General features: G+C 41.8%; 1 protein-coding gene across 1 annotated transcript; it reads left to right on the forward strand.

Moving 5' to 3' along the window:
* The first annotated feature begins 3,785 nt into the window (after positions 1-3,785).
* LOC112445172 (uncharacterized protein C53C9.2-like) lies at positions 3,786-7,009 on the forward strand. The gene is made up of 2 exons (XM_024988766.2): positions 3,786-4,412; positions 6,788-7,009. The coding sequence occupies exons 1-2, from the start codon at positions 4,062-4,064 to the stop codon at positions 6,812-6,814; spliced, it is 378 nt and encodes a 125-aa protein (XP_024844534.1). The 5' UTR covers positions 3,786-4,061; the 3' UTR covers positions 6,815-7,009.
* The last annotated feature ends 14,461 nt before the right edge of the window (positions 7,010-21,470 follow it).

The following is a 21,470-nucleotide window of genomic DNA, read 5'->3' on the forward strand; positions in this document are numbered from 1 at the left end:
CTGTATAGTTCTTCTGTGTATTCTTGCCACTTCTTAAGATCTTCTGCTTCTGTTAGGTCCATACCATTTCTGTCCTTTATTGTGCCCATCTTTGCATGAAATGTTCCCTTGGTATCTCTAATTTTCTTAAAGAGATCTCTAGCCTTTCCCATTCTATTGTTTTCCTCTATTTCTTTGCACTGATCACTGAGGAAGGCTTTCTTATCTCTCCTTGCTATTTTTTGGAACTCAACATTCAAATGGGTATATCTTTCCTTTTGTTTAGCTTCTCTTCCTTTCTCAACTATTTCTAAGGCCTCCTCAGACAACCATTTTGCCTTTTTGGCTTTCTTTTTCTTGGGGATGGTGTTGATCACTGCCTCCTCTACAATGTCACAAACCTCCATCCATAGTTCTTCAGGCACTCTATCAGATCTAATCCCTTGAATCTATTTGTCACTTCCCCTGTATAATCATTAGGGGTTTGATTTAGGTCATATCTGAATGGCCTAGTGGTTTCCCCTACTTTCTTTAATTTAAGTCTGAATTTTGCAATAAGGAGTTTATGATCTGAGCCACAGTCAGCTCCCAGTTTTTTTTTTTTTTTTCCTGACTGTATAGAGTTTCTTAGTCTTTGGTTGCAAAGGATATAATCAATCTAATTTCGGTATGGACCATCTGGTGATATCCATGTGTAGAGTCTTGTGTTGTTGGAAGAGGGTGTTTGCTATGACCAGTGTGTTCTCTTGGCAAAACTCTATTAACCTTTGCCCTGCTTCATTTTGTACTCCAAGGGCAAATTTGCCTGTTATTCCAGGTATCTCTTGACTTTTTCCTTTTGCATTCCAGTCCCCTATTATGAAAAGGACATCTTTTTTGGGCAAGTTACTACATAGATGGTAGTAAATGTATTACATGTAATGATAGTTTAGTTATAGATCCACCTCACATTTGGTCTTTTCTCCCAGAAAAGACCTTGAGCTTCTCATTTTGGGGGATTATGGCACTTATTTCTCAGTCCCTGTTAATGCTTTTGGTCAAAAGTGGAGGAAGAGTGTTGGAGACACCTTAGTCTGGTCTTTCTGATTCCTTTACTTGGGGCCACTGACTTTCTCTGTGGCTAATTAACCTTCAGATGTCATGTTGCCCTCCAAGTTGGATAGAAAAGAAGTAATCTTGTTTAAATGCTGATTAGACATCAGGAAACCTTGGGTGGAGACTTGACTCTGCCATTAATTTTCATGACCTTTAGCAAGCCAGTTAGGTGCTCTGGGACATTGATTTTCTCTGTATCTGGTTAGTTACCTTGCTACATTCCCTTCAAATTTAAATCAAATTTTTTTGACAATGCCATGGTCCCTTCTTGAGGTGAGACCAAAGACAAAAGTAACTACCATATGATCCAGCTATCCCTCTTCTGAGTATTCATACAAAAAAATATGAAAACACTAATTTGAAAAGATATATGTAGCCCTTTGTTCATGGCAATATTATTTACAATAGCAAAGATATGGAAACAACCTTAGTGGTGACAATAAATAAATGAATGGATAAAGAAGATGCAGTGTATATGTGTGTGTGTGTGTGTGTGTGTGTGTGTACACTAGCCATTAAAAAGAGAAAGACATGTATCATACAGTTTCACTCAATACTGGATTGTAAAAGCCAAACAAACAAACATAATAAATAAAGAAAAAACCAAAAGCAAACACCTAGATACAGAGAGCAGAGTAATGGTCACCAGAGGGTAACCACTGAGGGGGAGGAGAAAATGGGTAAAGAGGATCAACCATACTGTTACCAAAACTCAGGTTTGCTGCTCACCTCTTGAAAGCCAGTACTCAGGAGGCAAACTTGGTGGAAAGGAAAGTTTGCTTTTGTCCAGTCTGCAGCTGGGGGAGAAGGCAGACTCATGTCCAAAGGCCAACTCCCTCCTGACAATCTGTAGGCAGTAGCTTTTAAGAGGGAGTTTCAGGGTGTATAGTCAGAGGGAGGGGACATGTAGAAATAGTCCAGTCAGCTTTAACAGTCATCTTGAAATTGGTCATGTGGTGGTCTATCAATATCATCTTGATTGTTCTAAGTACAGTTAATCTTCAGTTCCAGAGTTGGCTTGTCCCATTTTCTTGACACCAGTTCTCAGAATTGTGGCAGCTTATGTCATGGCTACAGTCTGGACATCATGTAATTAACTCCTTTCACCTGGTGGGTAATTCAGTATCTACAAAACAGTTCAAAGGATATGTCTCAGGATATTGTCTATAGATTTTGAAGAGGAATAAAAGTCCTTGACTTTGTTTATTGACTATTATTATTCTGTCTGGCTTGACTGCTTTTCTTTACTTCTGCTTTTTCTCACTTCTATGATTAAATTTATTCTTTGACAAAGTTTTTCTATAGACAAAAAGCAGGCAGAGGACATGGTGTGTGTGTGTGTGTGTGTGTGTGTGTGTGTGTGTGTGGTGTGGGGGGCGGGAGTGTGTGTGTGGGGTGTTCTGTCCTGGGGGGGCCCAAAAGGCTCCTGCTCTGTTTCTATATGGTGATAAATGGAAAGTAAATTTTTGATGCTGAGCATGTTACTGTGTATTAAGAAGTGGAAATTCCATGTCATACACATGAAACTTAAACAATGTTATGAACTAATTTTACTTCAATAAAAATACATTAGTTTTTTTTTTTTTTAATTCATTGAAATTTGGTTGAAATGATGAAAGGTATTTATCAGTGTTATTTTTCTGGTATATGATATTTCATAATTCATTTCCTATGGCTCTCTAAAATATTTTTCAGTTACAAAATGCTTTAATTTTCAGAATAAATACAAAAAAGTGACCTATCTTTTTAAAAAATTTGCTTTTTACACATAGTTTCTTGGTTTAGTGGGTCTGAATGCAGCAGAAAGCCTTAGTTTACTCAGATCATCCTAGGAAGGCTGCCCTTTTAAAGCCTTTTATGGTTGCCCTCTTGAAGAAGGCAATGGCAACCCACTCCAGTACTCTTGCCTGGAAAATCCCATGGACGGAGGAGCCTGGTAGGCTGCAGTCCATGGGGTTGCGAAGAGTCAGACACGACTGGGCGTCTTCACTTTCACTTTTCACTTTCATGCATTGGAGAAGGAAATGGCAACCCACTCCAGTGTTCTTGCCTGGAGAATCCCAGGGACAGAAGAGCCTGGTGGGCTGCCATCCATGGGGTCGCACAAAGTCGGAAACAACTGAAGTGACTTAGCAGCAGCAGCAGCAGCATGGTTGCCTTAAATAAGCATTCTCTTTTCTGTATGCATTCTTTAGAGGCTTGGTGTGTTTTTCGCAGCATTGATTAAACTTCCAGTTCCTGTTTCTAACATTTCTTCAACCCTCTGTTCTGATTGATGCCATTTTAACTTCATATGTTCTTTATTATTAAGGAATTTTAATAATGTTAAAAAGGCTAAAATCTTTACTCTCTTCTTGGAAGTTATTGCCACTGCTGAGATCTGAGCTATACAATTTTTAATGACTCTGTCCCTACTGACAGGAGCTGGCCTTTGATGAAACGGGGAGAGGGGATTACAGTTCTTGATTGGAATACTACAGTTTTGCTGACAATTATGAAATTAACAGGACTTGTGAACTTGTGTGGTCCTAAAGGCCAAACAAGGACTTTAACATCTCAAAGATATAGGAGATTTCGAGTAACCCAGAACCTAGGGGCCTTGATCACTCACTGGACACCAGGTATGTCAATCCTCACTTCTCAGCAAATGAGCTTAGGGCTCGCTGATGACGAAATCGCTCCTTTGTTGACCCTTCAAGGTTCAGCTCCTACCACCCGCCCCTCTGATTCTTTCATAACTTGGCCACCGCCACCGTGGCAACAGTCTCTGTGAGCTCTACCTGTTGCGGGGCCCCTTCAGGCACCTTTTTAGACTTCTGTTACCTGTTCAACCGCCTTCTCTGTCACCCCACCACCTCCCTGTAGCCCCTGCTGCCAACAGCGTCCAGTTAGTGGCAGTCACTTTGGTGGCCGCCATTTTCACCACAGTCCTTTCTGCACTTGATCACAACTTGGGTCCAAGCAGGGACAAGTGGGTTCTTGCCGCCATGTCAACCACGCAGGAGCAAGACCCAGCTCATAGTAGCCAGAATGTAGTTGATGGTGGGGAGGACCGTGATCCTGGACTCACTGGCGTCCCTGTGATTCCCCTTGCCGAAGGGTCAGATGGGATCGCAGGGACTGCTGCCTTTCTGGCTTCACAGGCAGTTGCCAGAGCTCTTCTGGAGGAGGGTGCTAGGCAGCAGGCCACCCAGCCCACAATCAAGGAGAACAGGGACACCCCCTCAGCAGAGCAAGAGGAGGACCCAGAGGAGGGTGAAGAGGAGGAGGAGGAAGAGGAGCTGGACTATGACAGCATGGAGAAAGATGAATACAAGGAGAAAGACCATGATGATGAGGTACAGGAGGAGGGCAGAGAAAGCATAGTAGGGGCCCATGAGTTACCCATGGCAGGGTTTTGATCCCTGTTCCAGGATCTGGTCCATTCCGTTCTATGCAGTATCATTATAATAACCACGTCTTGGTTCACTCTGATTCAGGCTGCATAATGGTCAAGTGTGGCTCTCAAGAGCTTGAAGATCCGGGAGAGGGATCCATACCTCGGGAGGGCAAGGGTCTGGCAGAGGGAGCAGAGAACTAGGGTGGGAGGGGTAAGTACCTGATAGAGGGAACCGCCCCCTAAATGCCCGGGGAACTTGCCGATGGGACAGCATGCTAGAAGGTAGAGGAACCCGAGAAGCTCATGGTCGAGGAGGGCAATTCCCTGACTGATGCAGATGTATTCTGTGCACTGGAGGGGCCTATGCAACCGAGGAGACTGAAACCCGCAGGAGGCAGCCGATTCCTGAGGCCCTTGTGGCCCCTTTTGGGGCATCCGGCTAAAGGCAGGCCACACTCAGTGCTGGCCTCTAGCGGTTAAGCAGAGGGTCAAAGTTCTCAAAAATCTCCAGGCACAATTTGCACAAGTGGAATCCCAATTCTATGAAGACCTTTATGGTCTCAACCAAAAGTATGCTGTCTTCTACCAACCTCTGTTTGATAAGAGAGCTGACATCATCAATAAAATTCATGAACCCACAGAAGGTGAATGTCAGTGGCAAGTACCTGTTCCAGAAGGAGCTTGGGAGGAGATGGAAAGAGAGCCTGAACGGAAGGGGCAAACAAAGGGCATCCCTTGCTTTTGGTTGAGGGCACTTAAAGATTCTCTGTAGCATGACCCAGGGAAATGATGAACTTGTAACAGATCACCTGAAAGACGTAAAAATAAAATTCTCAGGGGTCCGAAAACCAATGAGCTTCACCTTAAGAATTCCTCTTTAAGTCAAACGAATACTTCTTCAACAAAGTTCTGATGAACACATACCAAATGCGGTCAGACCCAGATGATTCTGATCCCTTCTTCTCCAAAGGACCAGAAATAATCAGCAGCACAGGGTGTGTGAGATCTACTGGATAGATGGTAAAGACCTCACCCTGAAAACCCTGAAGCTGCAGAAATGTGAGGGCCCTGGAAGTGTTGCTCCAACCACTAGGAAGGTGCCTCGTTAGTTTTTCTGCACCTACTTCTCTCCTCCTGAGGGTAGAATACTGGAGGTGATTGTATCACTACTGATTGTAAATTGGGTTATTTTTTCCATGAAGTCTGGTCCCAAAGTCCATATTATTTTTCATGAAAGAAGCTAGTAATTATCAATATGAAAATTCTAATGAAGAGGTCCAAGAACTTGAAGGTAAGGAGGGAAAGAAGATGAAAATGAAGAACCAGAAAAAGAACCTTGAAAGGATCCAAATCCAATAGAGTGCAGCCTAGGAGAGTCCAGGTTGAGTGTGATCCAACCATTTCTGCCATACACATGTTATATTCTTAAATTTTCTTGATAAACAATAAAACTTGTTTTAAAATTATTTTTATACATCAGTTTTAGGGTTAATAATTTTCACATTCACTAGATAGTATAGAATGCAGAGTATTCTGAATTGTACATCTTTCATAGGTATACATTCTTTGAGCTGTAATGATAAGACTTAACACAGGTGAGAAATTTATCAGGCCTGGTAACTGAGACCATATTTGTTTAGAACACAGTTGCCAGCACTAAGTAGCAAAAGTGACCGGAACATGCATTAGAGATGGGAGTTTGTCATTTGGTGGCCACTAAGTACTTTTTCTTATATTAACAAGGACACAATGCCTTTGATAATGTGACTACCTAAAAATTGCAAAAAGATAAGAATTTCAAGTAAGATCTCATTTAATGACATATCTAAGTGTTTATTTAAACTTTTGTATTTCATGTGTAAGGCAAAATAAAATTAGTTATACTAAGATTTTGGTTATTGAATTATTAATTTAACTTATATCCCTTCTATCATTTTTCTTCCTTCTTTTTTTTTTTCTTTCTCCTTTTACACATATGGACTCTGAGGGTCTGGGAGATTAAGAGATTATGGTTTATGGAAAGAGCACAGTATTTTAAGGTGGAAAGACATTTATATCCCTGTCTGGTGTTCTCCTTTCCCCCACCTCACCAGCCAAAAAAAATAATGATAACAAACATTTTTGGCATTTGACAAGTCAAAGACTAGATTGGTGTGATCAGTTGATTGAACACATGTTCAGTTGACAGACAAACACCCTGATACCCAAGGGTCTGGTTTACAAGAGGAAAATTGTGTTTTCTCTTGTTGAAACAACAAATATATACAGGATTGACTATTATTAGATTTAGAAAGTCACTGTTGTGTTTAATTGTTCTTTTATTTCTTCCTACAGTTTGAAGGCTTAGAAAGACTTGGATGAAAGAGAAACAGTGGATTGATTCATCACAGATTTGAGATTTTCTGATTTTTAGTAGTCTGTGGGAAATTTATCAAGGCTGATTTGTTCCAAAATTCTTCACCCAAAAAGTAACATCTCTGATATCTAATTTTTCTGTTTTCTCTGATATGTCTGACAGAATTAGTTCAAGTTGAAAATAAAAAGCTTTTTAAAAATGAATAAGCTTCAAATTTTTTTTTATATAAATAACCTGATTCAAATCTATCTTTGTATCTTTCTGTTCTGGCCCACCCTACTGTCGTTGAAAGGGATCATTTTCAACCATGTTTTAAGTTCTTTTATTGCGTCCTCTAATTGAAGTGGGCTTTCTAGATGATAATAGTGGTAAAGAACCTGCCTACCAATGCAGGAGACATAAGAGACATGGGTTCTATTTCTGAATCAGTAACATCCCTGGAGAAGGAAACGGCAACCCACTCCTGTATTCTTGCCTGGAAAATTCCAAAGAGGAGCCTGGCGGGGTACAGTCCATGGGGAAGCAAACAGTCGGGCATGACTGAGCTCACACACACACACACGCGCATACACACACACACACACACACACACACACACACGGCCAATTGAAACATCAAGTTAAAAACACCTTATGTAAACAGGGATAGAGGTCCAGGCCCTACTGCATTTTATTTAAAGAACCTGATGAATGACTTAGCTTATCTTAAGACCAGATAGTACTGGGCTGTTAGTGGGCTGACATAATATAGTAGCATCAGCATCATTTGGGAACTTGTTAGAATTACAAATTCTCTGGCCCCATTCCAGACATAGTGAATTGGAAATCTGAAGGTAGTCCAGCAACCAGAGTTTTACAAGCCCTTTAGGTGATTCTGAGGCACACTAAAGTTTGAAAAACACAGATTTAGGCTTTATCTATGTTATGACCAGTCTTACTTCACTGACTTGAGACTGTTTCAAGTAAATTGAATAGGAAGATAAAGGATGAACTGGGAAAGAGACTAGAATTCTCAGGGATGCAGACACAAGGAAAGATCAGATTCAAAGACTGGGTAGTAGCAGTGGAGAAAATGGATAAGGGAAAATTCCAGTCTCAGAAGTATACAAACACTAAGATGCCTTGTATACAAGGTCTAGAGACATTCTAAACAATCACCATAAATTGATTACCTATGAATATACATATGGGCTTCCCTTGTGGCTGAGGTGGTAAAGAATCTGCCTGCAATGTAGGAGAGATCCAAGTTTGATCCCTGGGTGGGGAAGATCCCCTGGAGAAGGCAATGGCCACCAACTCCATTATTCTTGCCTGGAGAATCCCATGGACAGAGAAGCCTGGTGGGCTACAGTCCATGAGGTCTCAAAGAGTCAGACATGACTGAGCAGCTCACACACACACACACACACAAACATACATGTAATCAAAGGAATGCATAAGAATTATGCACACATATATAGCAAACAAAAAGTTATGAGAATTATAAACAACTTATTTAGGATAGTGGCTACATCTAATGGAGAGAGTGAATAAAGTTTAATTGGGGAGGGTAACATGGTGGGCTTCAACTCTGCAAACAGCCAAGAATCCCACGTGTGTGGTTAAGTGGATGTGTGTACTCAGGACATTTGCCTCTCAACCTCAAACCATGCTCTGTGTATCAGGGGCCCTGAATTTGCTCCTCATGTAGACCTAAGTCCTAAGCTCCAAGAGGCCTACATAGTCCTCTTCAGAAGGCCTGTGCTTCTGAGGCTTCAGATCACGGCCAAAATAAATATGCCCAGGACTGAGAAGTAGCTTAGAAATAAGGGATATAGGCAGGGAACAGAGGATAAGTTAGTTACATTATATACATATATGCAAGTAAAACCTCTTGAGGTGAGAAATGGCACTCAGTGATTGTAGAGAAGGGGTAGAGGAGAGACTGGGGCCTGGGAAGAGGATCATCGGTCTAGGGTGGTGGATCCATTCTTCCCACATCACTGGAAAAGAACTTAGAGGAGTCCAAGTATGGTGGACAGACTAAAAGCTGGCCCCCAATAATCCCCACCTTCTGGTGTTCACACCCTTGTGTAATCCCTTGTCCTGGACTTTGACAGGACTAATGACTTCCTTCTAACCCATGGAATATAGAAGGGTGAAGATATACATGACTATAGATGAGAGAGATCTTTTGTGTGGCAATTTGTTATGTAACAATAGAAACTTAATACACTGGATCTAGCACAGGGCAGCCCTGGAGACAGGTATCTAGATGTGTGATCTTGAGTATCACTGAACCATTCCTGGTATATACCTGTTACTGACAGATTTGTGTGTCTTTTTTTTTTTTAATTTTTTAGTTGGAGTATAGTTGATTCACAATGTAGTGTTAGTTTCTGCTATACAGCAAAGTGAATCAGATATGCACATACATGTATCCACTTTTTTTTAGATTCTTTTCTTATATAGGTCATTACAGAATATTGAGTAGAGTAGCCTATGCTATACAGTAGGTTCTTATTAGTTATATTTTATATCTAATGGAATCGTGTGTATATGTCAATCTCAATCTCCCATTTATCCCTCCCCCACTTCCTGGTAACCATAAGATTGTTTTCTATGTCTACACCTCTATTTCTGACAAGTTTGTTTTTAAATTTCCTTAATCAATTATATAAGGAAAAACATAAAAATAGACCAACTATTCAAATGCAAATGTAACCATTCAGGTTAATGTGAAGATATTTTATTTAGCACTCTATTAGTTGATTTAAACCTTTTACATATTTCACACACCTTTCACATATGGCATATTATGTGTGTGTGTGTGTGTGTGTGTGTGTACTCAGTTGCTTAGTCAGGTCTGGCTCTTTGCGACCCCATTAACTGTAGCCCACCAGGCTCCTCTGGTCATGAGATGTCCCAGATAAGAATACTGGAGTGGGTTGTCACCTCCTTCTCCAGGGGATCTTTCTGACCCAGGGATTGAACCCACATCTCCTGCATTGTAGGCAGATTCTTTACCACTACACTGCCTTGGAAGCCCCCATGGAATATAGACCCCCAACTAAACTCTTGACCTAAACCTTCAAATATTTCAAATGTTGCAGGTGGTCCAGTTTAAATATTTGATCTGTTACCCTTTCGTCATCTTCACTCCCTGTCATGCTTTGTTACCTAGGCACAGTAACAGTGTTGACCTTGCTTTGGAAATAGTCTCTGCAGCTGGATAGTCCATCATTCACTGTGCTGGATGGACCTATGGATCTGGTCCCAGGGCAAGGCTAAAGTATAACCACCAACCATCTTGCCTACCCCCATTTCCACACGCAACCACATACACCGTCTCTCCCATTCACATCTCACTTTCTTCAAACATATTGCGTGCACAAATCCTCTTAGTCAAAACTGCTTCTCTCCCATGCAAATAGTCACCTTGAGGCTACATTCATCAGCTTGTTCATACATACCTATATGGAGCCCATACCTATATGGATCATACAGAACAATCCTTCTTAAGAACATTTTGCTTCTCTGACAACCTTCCATTCTGACCTGTCAATATCCTATTTGATTTCTGTCTGTTACTGATAGATTGCGATGAGCTACAAAATAGTTGAGAATCTCCACTCCCTGAATGTTTTCTATTTTTGCAAGTGTAGTTTTTCACGGAGCAAAATACCAAGAAAGCTACAAAGAATCTGGAAACTTATCAAAATGTGCCTCTGTGAATTTAGAAATTCTTAACCTCTTTTTTTCTGCAAAAGTTATACTATTCATTTTGGAAAATAAAATATTAATGCAGGAATTGTCAGAGTGAGAATAACTTTACCCTGGTCCCCTCCAAGAAAAAAACAAAGGGGTAAGAGGAGTAGCAGCTAACATGTTACAATTATCTTGGGGAAGGGTATCAACCCAAATAAACTATTTGTTATGGACATTTGAAGGAAATATAAGCAAACTCAGTTTGGGCTTCCCTGATAGCTCAGTTGGTAAAGAATCTGCCTGCAATGCAGGAGACCCGAGTTCGATTCCTGGGGCAGGAAGATCTGCTGGAGAAGGGATAGGCTACCCACTCCAGTGTTCTTGGGCTTCCCTTGTGGCTCAGCTGGTAAAGAGTCTGCCTGCAATGTGGAAAACCTGGGTTCGATCCCTGGGTTGGGAAGATCCCCTGGAGAAGGGAAAGTCTTCCCACTCCGGTATTCTGGCCTGGAGAATTCCATGGACTATACAGTTGCAAAGTCAGACAGGACTGAGAGACTTTCACTTTCACCACTTATAAAAGAATGAAAAGTGCTCTACACAGCATCCTGATATGCAGAGTAACAGCAAATTCCACTAGATCTGCTTGACTGTACTGACCAAATGGAAGAGCACCTTGCATGGCAGCCTGGGAATACTGCAAAGCTTTTCCTCATTCTGCTACTGCTAAGTCGCTTCAGTCGTGTCAGACTCTGTGTAACCTCATAGATGGCAGCCCACCAGGCTCCCCCGTCCCTGGGATTCTCCAGGCAAGAACACTGGAGTGGGTTGCCATTTCCTTCTCCAGTGCAGGAAAGTGAAAAGTGAAAGTGAAGTCACTCAGTCGTGTCCAACTCTTCACGACCCCATGGACTGCAGTCTACCAGGCTCCTCCATCCATGGGATTTTCCAGGCAGGAGTATTGGAGTGGGGTGCCATCACCTTCTCCATCCTCATTCTGGACCCTACTCAAACATGATAGCCTTTTAGTGTACTCAGTAAATGGGTAGAATTATTAATAGTGCTCCCAAGTAAGATATATGATACCTTCAAAACCAAAAGAAGCTCATTAGTAGGGGCCAGATGCATCAACTTGTCCTTCCTCTTGACAGAATATTTCAATGTTCTGTAGACCAGTAACCCCCTAGAAAATTCACCAAGAAAGCCAGTCCCTGAATTTTTATGGGGTTCATTTCCCATTCTCTGGAATGCATTCCTCTCAACCAGGTGTCTAGGATTGCTGTTAAATCCTGCTCATCCGGTTCAATTAGCATGGGCTTCCTAGGTGGCTCAGCGGTAAAGAATCTGCCTACAGTGCAGAAGATCCAGGTTCCATTCCTGAGTCAGAAAGATTCTCCTGAAGTCAGAAATGGCACCCTACTCCAGTATTCTTTCCTGGGAAATTCCATGGACAGAGGAGACTGGTGGCCTACAGTCCACGGGGCCACAAACAGTCAGACACAACTGAGCACACACATCCATGTAATGGGACAGTGTAATTTCCCATGGTATGGAGAGATGATCAAGATCCCCAAGGATTAATTGTTGACACAAGTCTGGAGAATTGATATAGCCTGGTGAAGGTAACTTGCTTGCCCTGACAGCTATAATCAAACTGCTGCATATGGTCTTTATTTCCAAATACAGGGGAGAAAAAACTTCACACCAGATGCCAGGGGATATGTTGCTTTTCTGCAGCAAAGAAATCTTAAATAGCATCTACAATTGAGTTCATCATTTGACTACTTTTATAATAATCCAGTTATTCTTGAAAATCCATCTTTCCCCTGCACAGGCCAAATAAGAATCTTGAATGGGCATGTGATGAGAATCTTCACTGTGTGAATATTTAAATTCCTAGATGGTGGTGCTAATCTCAAGTTTCCTCCAGGAATACAACATTGCGTTTGGTTTGCTATATTGGTAGGTAGAGACAGTTTTAGTGCCTTTCGCTTGGCCTTCCCTGCAGTATATATTCTATGGATCAGGAAACCAACGTGGGGATTCTTTCAGTTTCTGAGTATGTCAGTTTCACTTACACATTCTGTACTGGGGATAACAACAGCATCAGATCAGATCAGATCAGTTGCTCAGTCGTGTCCGACTCTTTGTGACCCCATGAATCCCAGCATGCCAGGCCTCCCTGTCCATCACCAACTCCCGGAGTTCACCCAGACTCATGTCCATCGAGTCAGTGATGCCATCCAGCCATCTCATCCTCTGTCGTCCCCTTCTCCTCTTGACCCCAATCCCTCCCAGCATCAGAGTCTTTTCCAATGAGTCAACCCTTCGCATGAGGTGGCCAAAGTACTGGAGTTTCAGCTTTAGCATCATTCCTTCCAAAGAAATCCCAGGGCTGATCTCCTTCAGAACAGGCTGGTTGGATCTCCTTGCAGTGCAAGTGACTCTCAAGAGTCTTCTCCAACACCACAGTTCAAAAGCATCAATTCTTTGACGCTCAGCCTTCTTCACAGTCCAACTCTCACATCCATACATGACCACAGGAAAAACCGTAGTTTGACTAGATGAACCTTTGTTGGCAAAGTAATGTCTCTGCTTTTGAATATGCTATCTAGGTTGGTCATAACTTTCCTTCCAAGGAGTAAGCGTCTTTTAATTTCATGGCTGCAGTCACCATCTGCAGTGATTTTGGAGCCCCCCAAAATAAAGTCTGACACTGTTTCCACTGTTTCCCCATCTATTTCCCATGAAGTGATGGGACCGGATGCCATGATCTTCGTTTTCAGAATGTTGAGCTTTACGCCAACTTTTTCACTCTCCTCTTTCACTTTCATCAAGAGGCTTTTTAGTTCCTTTTCACTTTCTGCCATAAGGGTGGTATCATCTGCATATCTGAGGTTACTGATATTTCTCCCAGCAATCTTGATTCCAGCTTGTGTTTCTTCCAGTCCAGCGTTTCTCATGATGTACTCTGCATATAAGTTAAATAAACAGGGTGACAATATACAGCCTTGACGTACTCCTTTTCCTATTTGGAACCAGTCTGTTGTTCCATGTCCAGTTCTAACTGTTGCTTCCTGACCTGCATATAGGTTTCTCAAGAGGCACATCAGGTGGTCTGGTATTCCCATCTCTTTCAGAATTTTCCACAGTTTATTGTGATCCACACAGTCAACGGCTTTGGCATAATCAATAAAGCAGAAATAGATGTTTTTATGGAACTCTCTTGCTTTTTCATGATCCAGCGGATGTTGGCTATTTGATCTCTGGTTCCTCTGCCTTTTCTAAAACCAGCTTGAACATCAGGAAGTTCACGGTTCACATATTGCTAAAGCCTGGCTTGGAGAGTTTTGAGCATTACTTTACTAGTATGTGAGATGAGTGCAATTGTGCAGTAGTTTGAGCATTCTTTGGCATTGCCTTTCTTTGGGATTGGAATGAAAACTGACCTTTTCCAGTCCTGTGGCCACTGCTGAGTTTTCCAAATTTGCTGGCATATTGAGTGCAGCACTTTCACAGCATCATCTTTCAGGATTTGGAATAGCTCAACTGGAATTCCATCACCTCCACTAGCTTTGTTCGTAGTGATGCTTTCTAAGGCCCACTTGACTTCACATTCGAGGATGTCTGGCTCTAGGTGAGTGATCACACCATCGTGATTATCTGGGTCATGAAGATCTTTTTTGTACAGTTCTTCTGTGTATTCTTGCCATCTCTTCTTAATATCTTCTGCTTCTGTTAGGTCCATACCATTTCTGTCCTTTATCGAGCCCATCTTTTCATGAAATGTTCCTTTGGTATCTCTGATTTTCTTGAAGAGATCTCTAGTCTTTCCCATTCTGTTCTTTTCCTCTATTTCTTTGCATTGATCACTGAAGAAGGCTTTCTTATCTCTTCTTGCTATTCTTTGGAACTCTGCCTTCAGATGTTTATATCTTTGCTTTTCTCCTTTGCTTTTCAATTCTCTTCTTTTCACAGCTATTTGTAAGCATAGCAGGAGATACATTACTGACTTGAGTAAAATCTCCACAGTGGCATTTTGAGTCTCTGGGAATTAGGGTTACCTCAGAGTCAGTGTCTAGTAATCTTTTAAAAATATATGATTATTTCCCTCTTTCTTCAATGCAGTTACCCTGATAAATGGAGACAAGTCCCTTTAGGGAAGACTTCCCTGATGGTCCAGTGATTAAGGGCTTGCCTGGTGGCTCAGATGTTGAGGAGTCTGCCTACAATGTGAGAGACTCCGGTTCTATCTCTGGGTTGGGAAGATACCCTGGAGAAGGAAGCGGCCAACCACTCTAGTATTCTTGCCTGGAGAATTCCATGGACACTGAGGAGCTACAGTCCATGGACTCGCAGAGTCTGACACAACTGAGCAACTATCACTTTCACTTTTTTCAAATGCAGATTTACAATATTTCATTTGACTGGGTAGCAGAGTCCTTTTTAAAGGAGATCTGGCCTCATCTTTGTTCACAGGGCATTGAATTTTTGAAGTGGCTCAAGTATTGGAGTTGAGTTCAAGAGGACCTGTGAATTTTTACCATAGTCATTCAAGTCAGAATTCTATTCATTAGATATAGAGCTGTCTAATTTATACAGATGAAGTACAACTTAGTAAGCTGCTCATCTAATTTAGTTCTAGGGACACCACAATCAACTTGTCAACACTAAAGCTCATTGTGAGTGAGAAAGTTCTTATTACTACTTAACTTATTATGGTAACCATACCCATCTTGTCTCTGGCAAATACACGTCACCACTTGGCTCCTTCCAAACCAGGAATACAATGTCCCCCTTCAATGCAAGAAGTATAATTTGAAGGCAGCAGTTCCAAATCATTTATGCCCTACAAAGATTACACATCACAGAGTCTTCAGTGATGCTGATGCTCCCCTCATGAATGTTTCTGACAGCTTCGTTAAAGACAGAGTCCTCTGGATTTTCTGGATGTCACAGTGGGGTGTTGAGAGTAGGTCTTAAGTGATAAATCCACTCTATCCTTTCAAAGTCTCTAAACCTTTAGATACCTTCATTTCCAGTGTTCTAAGGAAGTACTGGCATTTTGACTTCACTTCGTGTAGAGTGCCTTTGGGTCCATATTTGGTCCAACTAACAGCAAATTGTTATAGTCACTCTCCCCATTCAAACTGATGTATTAAATATGGAATCTCTACCTAGTGAGACTATATCAATAAATTTGGCCCAATCCAACATATCTTTTAACATCCTGATCCAAAAACTTCAGAATCTATTTTCACACTTTTCCCCCAAATTTCATTAATGTAAGTGGACAAAATCATACAACTGTTTTGATGTGTATAACACCTCCTTGAAGGCTATGCTTTTTTCTCATGCTCTGAAAGCTGCTAGGATTTGAAAGTGAAAGTGTTAGTCACTCAGTCCTGTCTGACTGTTTGTGACCTCATGGACTGTAGCCCACCACGCTCCTCTGTCCATGGAATTCCATAGGCAAGAATATTGGAGTGGGTAGCCATTCCATTCTGTAGGGGATCTTCCTGACCCAGGGATCAAACCCAGGTCTCCTGCACTGCAGGCAGATTCTTTACTGTCTGAGCCAACAGGGAAGCCTTCTAGGGCTTGAGTCTGGTTATAGTTTTTTTTTTTCTTTTAATAAAGGATAAACTTTATTTTTATAGCACAGATCATTATTACTCCTGTATCCACAATCTTTACTTCAGTTAAAAGCAAATGTGCTTTTTGCTAACATAGAAGAGGAAATATTTTCAAGTTGGCAGCCTTAAGGGTTTTTATTTTATTTTAATTGGAGGACAATTGCCCCTCAACCTTGCATTGGCTTCATGCCACACAACAGTGCAAATCAGTCATAGCTATGTGTACATCCCCTCCCTCCTGATCCCCCCCTCACCCCCACCCCGCCCTCCAAGCTGCCACAGAGTGCCAGGCTGGACTCTTTGTGCTACACAGCAGCTTCCAACCAGCTATCTATTCCAAATGTGGCAGTGCACACATGTAAATACTATTTCCCCAATTCATCCCACCCTCTCCTTCCCCCACCACATCCATGAGTCTGCTCTCCATGTTCGTGTCTCCATTCCTGCCCTGCAAATAGGTTCATCAGTACCATTTCTCTAGATTCCATACATATATGGGTCTCGGGACTTCCTCGGTGCTGTTGCTGCTGCTGCTGCTAAGTCGCTTCAGTCGTGTCCGACTCTGTGTGACCCCATAGATGACAGCCCACCAGGCTCCTCCATCCCTGGGATTCTCCAGGCAAGAATACTTGGTGGTCCAGCGCTTAAGACTCTACACTCCCAATGCAGGGGGTGGTGCAGGTTCAGTTTCTGGTCAGGAAACTAGAGTCCTCATGCCACAACTAAAGATCCCATATGCTGCAACTAAGACCCAGTACAGCTGAAAAACAACAAAACAAACAAAAAAATACAAGTCTGGTTATAGATCCAAAAGCAATGGTAACTATGTGATATGATGGAGGTGTTAGCTAACACTGTGGTGGGGATCATTTTGTCATAACACATTGTATACCTTAAATTTACATAATATTATATGGCAATTGTATCTTCATGAAGGTAGGAAAATAAAAATAAAAACAATGATACTTGGTGTGAGTAGATCCTGATGAGAATCTATAGTCTCTTGCAGGTCAGTTACCTCAGGTTAGGCCATTATAGGTTTTTAATACTAGGAAAGACTGATCTTTTCACACACAAGTGTAAAGGCTGCTACTAATAGCAAAGGTAGATTGGCAGAATTTATGGTTTCAAGGATTTCAGTTTCATCATGTTTTTGATCATGTTCTGAATGTCCCTATCTAAATTTTCATTGTGCATTTACTTTTGCATCAATGTTCTTACTTTAACATAAAAGAATTCATGAGGCTGGAAAATAAATTTTCATTGTACTTCAGTCCTTAACAAGATTATACTTTAGTTTTGCTTTTATTCAGAAATCTTAATCTTATGGCTACATGAGATAACAATTATTGCTTAGAGCAGTCAGAGATGTGATTTGCTTCCCTACCGGGAACTTAATCTGGGAATTTAAAACCCTGAACTCATCATTTTCTTTCCTAAGTTCTCTGAAACATGTAAAAGGAAACAGTCAACCTCATTATAATCCTTATTTTCAATAAAATGTTTTATGGCTGCAAGTGTTTTTCAGTTACTCAAACTCTTGCCATGTATATGCATTTGCTTCAAGGTGTCTCAGTTCAGTTGTTCAGTCGTGTCCAACTCTTTGTGACCCCATGGACTGCAGCACGCCAGGCCTCCCTGTCCATCACCAACTCCTGGAGTTTACTCAAACTCATGTCCATTGAGTCAGTGATGCCATCCAAACATCTCATCCTCTGTCATCCCCTTCTCCTCCCACCTTCAATCTTTCCCAGCATCAGGGTCTTTTCAAATGAGTCAGTTCTTCACATCAGGTGGCCAAAGGTGTCTACAGGTGATGATATAAGAAACTGTATTGCTGCTGTATACCGCAAGCTGTCAACTGTGCCCTTTGCCAATGGAAAAGGTTATTAATGTCTTGAAATATAATCAGATCGGAGAACAAGTTCAGGGGACACATCCTTGAAGCAGTTCCTCTGAAACTACTTCTGATATCTGTTCTGGCTATTATTATGCATAACAAATTATCTCTAAAATAGTGGTGTAGTACAAAATTTTGTTTAGCCATCACATTTTGTAGATCAAGAATTCTTAGATGGCATATCAGAAAAGATTCTTCTCTGGTTCATTATACCGTGGGCCTCAGCTGGATAGACCTGAAATCGAGGAGTCTTTCATTAGCTGGGGAATGCAGTAACATGAAGGTACATTCACTCATACATAAGATGCCTGGATTGAAAAGACACAAAAACTAGGATTGCCAGTTAGAACACATGCATGCATATGAACTCTCTAGATGTCTTGGCTTCCTTAGAGCATAGTGGCCTCAGGATAGTTAGACATATTATATGGCAGCTCAAGAATTCAAAGACAAGTGTTACAGAATACCACATGAAAGTTGCATTGAATTTCATGATCTGTCCTTGGAAGTCAAATAGTATCACCTTCAGCAAATCTATTAAATGAAACATTCCCTCCAAACCTGCCCAGTTAAAAAGGCTAGGGACATAGACCCCAGTTCTCAATGGGATATAGCAATATTCTCAAACAGCATGTGAGATGGAAGATGATGTCACAGATTTCTTTGGAAAAAAAAAATATTTTACAACCTAAGATACATACAAAGAAGGAACCGTGAGATAAGTAAGAACATTAGAGTCACAGTATAGCTAATACACCCATGGGTAAAGGACTGGCAAACAGCAAGATAATCACAACTGCCGAGTTTCTCCCCAAGGAGAGGTCTGAGTGCCAAATCGGGCTCCCCAGCTTGGTGTCCTATACCAGGAAGATGATCTCCCAGAATGTTTGGCTTCGAAGGTCAGTGTGGCTTGCTTTCATAGGATCCAGAGGGCTTCCCTGGTGGCTCAGACAGTAAAGAATCCATCTGCAATGTGAGATATCTTGGTTCTATCCCTGGGTTGGGAAGATCCCTTGGAGGAGGGCATGGCAACCCACTCCAGTATTCTTGCCTGGAGAATCCCCATGGACAGAGAAGCCTGGCTGGCTACAGTCCATGGGGTTGCAAAGAGTCAGACATGACTGAGCAACTAAGCACAGAGGACTGTAGGAAACAGAGACTCAGCTCTTAAAGGGTGCACAAAAAATCTAACTAACATACTCTAAGACCAAGGGAAGAAGTAGTAATGTGAAAGGAGCCTAGAGTGAACCAACTTGCTGATCTTGGAGAGCCTTCTAGAGAGTCAGAAGGCAACTGGGACTCAACCTGGAGACACAGACACTGGTAGCAGCCATTTGGGGAAGCTTATTCTACTATGAGGGCTTCCTAGTGGCTCAGACGGTAAAGAATCAGAGGAGCCTGGCTGGCTACAGTCCATGGGGTTGCAAAGAGTTGGACAGGACTGAGTGACTAACACTTTCACTTTAACTATTCTACTATGAAGACATTTTGTAATCCTTCCTCTAGCTTATGGGCACCTGGTTCCAGCCACGCCTGCCAGCCAGTCAATCCCAATTCTGGGACTCATCAGGCCAAAAAGTTAGCCATGCAAGGACATAGTTCCACCAATCAGAAGACCAGCAGCAGCTGCAGTTCCTCCCTAACACTCCAGCCACCTCAAGACCCCATGGCCCCTGTAGCCAGCTGGGTTCAGATTCAGCTCCACCTACCCACAGGCTGATATCATCTTAGGGACCCCTGGGCTTCACATCCACCACTCCAGAACCTTAATCCACCCATCCGTGGGCTGGCACTGCCTTGGGATTCCCCAGGGCTCTGTAGCTAACTAACTCAAGACCCGGCTCTGCCCACCAGTGGCTAGCAGCTCCCACATCAGGCAGGACTTGACAACCAATGAGGCTGGGGACTAGCCACACTTAGCAGAACAGCCACAGTAGTCAGTATCGCTACAGAAGAAGGGTCCATGCAGTGCACATAGGGAGATAGGAAGTACCCCTAAAGCATATAGCTCTGGTGAACAGAGGGAAATGTGCTTCTGGGACCCATAGAACATCTCCTACTGAAGTCCCTTTCTCCAATATCAGGAAGCATGCCTGACCTACCTCATACATGTATACATATAAATGAAAACAAAGAATCGGGCAAAATGAAGTGACAAAGGAAAATTTTTGAAGCAACAGAACAAGATAAAACCCCAGAAGAAGAGCTCTGCAAAGTGGAGATAAGCAATCTAGTCAAAAGAGTTTAAGGTAATGATCATTAAAATGCTCAATAAACTTGGAAGAAGACGGAATGAACACAGTGAGAAGTTTAACAAAGAGTTAGAGAATATAAAAAAGAACCAAATAGAGCTTAAAAATTTCAATAACTGAAATTTAAAATATACTATCAGTAGAGGAATCAACAATGTATTAGGTGATACAGAGGAATAAATTGATGAACTGAAAGACAGAGTAGTGGAAATCGTTCAAGCTGAACAGAAAAAAAAAAAAAAAAAACCACCAATACAGTATACTAACGCATATATATGGAATTTAGAAAGATGGTAACAATAACCCTGTGTACGAGACAGCAAAAGAGACACCGATGTATAGATCAGTCTTATGGACTCTGTGGGAGAGGGAGAGGGTGGGGAGATTTGGGAAAATAGCATTGAAACATGTATAATATCATGTATGAAACGAGTCGCCAGTCCAGGTTCGATGCACGGTACTGGATGCTTGGGGCTGGTGCACTGGGACGACCCAGAGGGAGGGGAGGGGAGGGAGGAGGGTGGAGGGTTGAGGATGGGGAACGCAGGTATACCTGTGGCAGATTCATTTCGATATTTGGCAGAACTAATACAATATTGTAAAGTTTAAAAATAAAATAAAATTAAAAAAAAAAGAATTTTTAAAAAATGAGGGTCATTTAAGAGACCTCTGAGACAACATCAAACATCACGGCAGATTTAGACACACACACAAACTTAAAGTGAAGAAATAGAAAAAGGTGCTCCATATAAATGGAATAAAAAAGAAAGCCAGGGTAACAACACGTATTAAACAAAATAGAATTTAAAGCAAAGACTATCACAAGAGACAAAAAATGATATTACATAACACTGGGTGTGTGTGTGTGTTTAGTCACTCAGTTGTGTCCAGCTCTTTGTGACCCCATGGACTGAAGCCCACCAGGCTTTTCTGTCCATGGAATTCTCCAGGCAAGAATACTGGAGTGGATAGTCATTCCCTTCTCCAGGGAATCTTCCCGACTAAGGGATTGAACCTGTATCTTCTGCATTGCAGGCAGATTCTTTACCTGCTGAGTAGAAGCCATTGAATACCACTTCTCCAGTGGGGAAGCCATTACATACTACTGCAGGGTATTTATCCAAAGATAACAAAAACACTAATTAGAAAAGATATGTACCCCTATGTTCATCACAGCATTATTTATAATA

Source organism: Bos taurus, chromosome X (genome assembly GCF_002263795.3).
Source record: "Bos taurus isolate L1 Dominette 01449 registration number 42190680 breed Hereford chromosome X, ARS-UCD2.0, whole genome shotgun sequence".
Taxonomy (NCBI): Eukaryota; Metazoa; Chordata; class Mammalia; order Artiodactyla; family Bovidae; genus Bos; species Bos taurus.

Excerpts from the sequence above, each read along its gene's own strand:
- LOC112445172 (XM_024988766.2), top strand. The coding sequence starts at position 4,062 with ATGTCAACCACGCAGGAGCAAGACCCAGCTCATAGTAGCCAGAATGTA. Across the intron at positions 4,413-6,787 it reads AGAAAGACCATGATGATGAG|TTTGAAGGCTTAGAAAGACT; the intron begins GTACAGGAGGAG and ends TTCTTCCTACAG.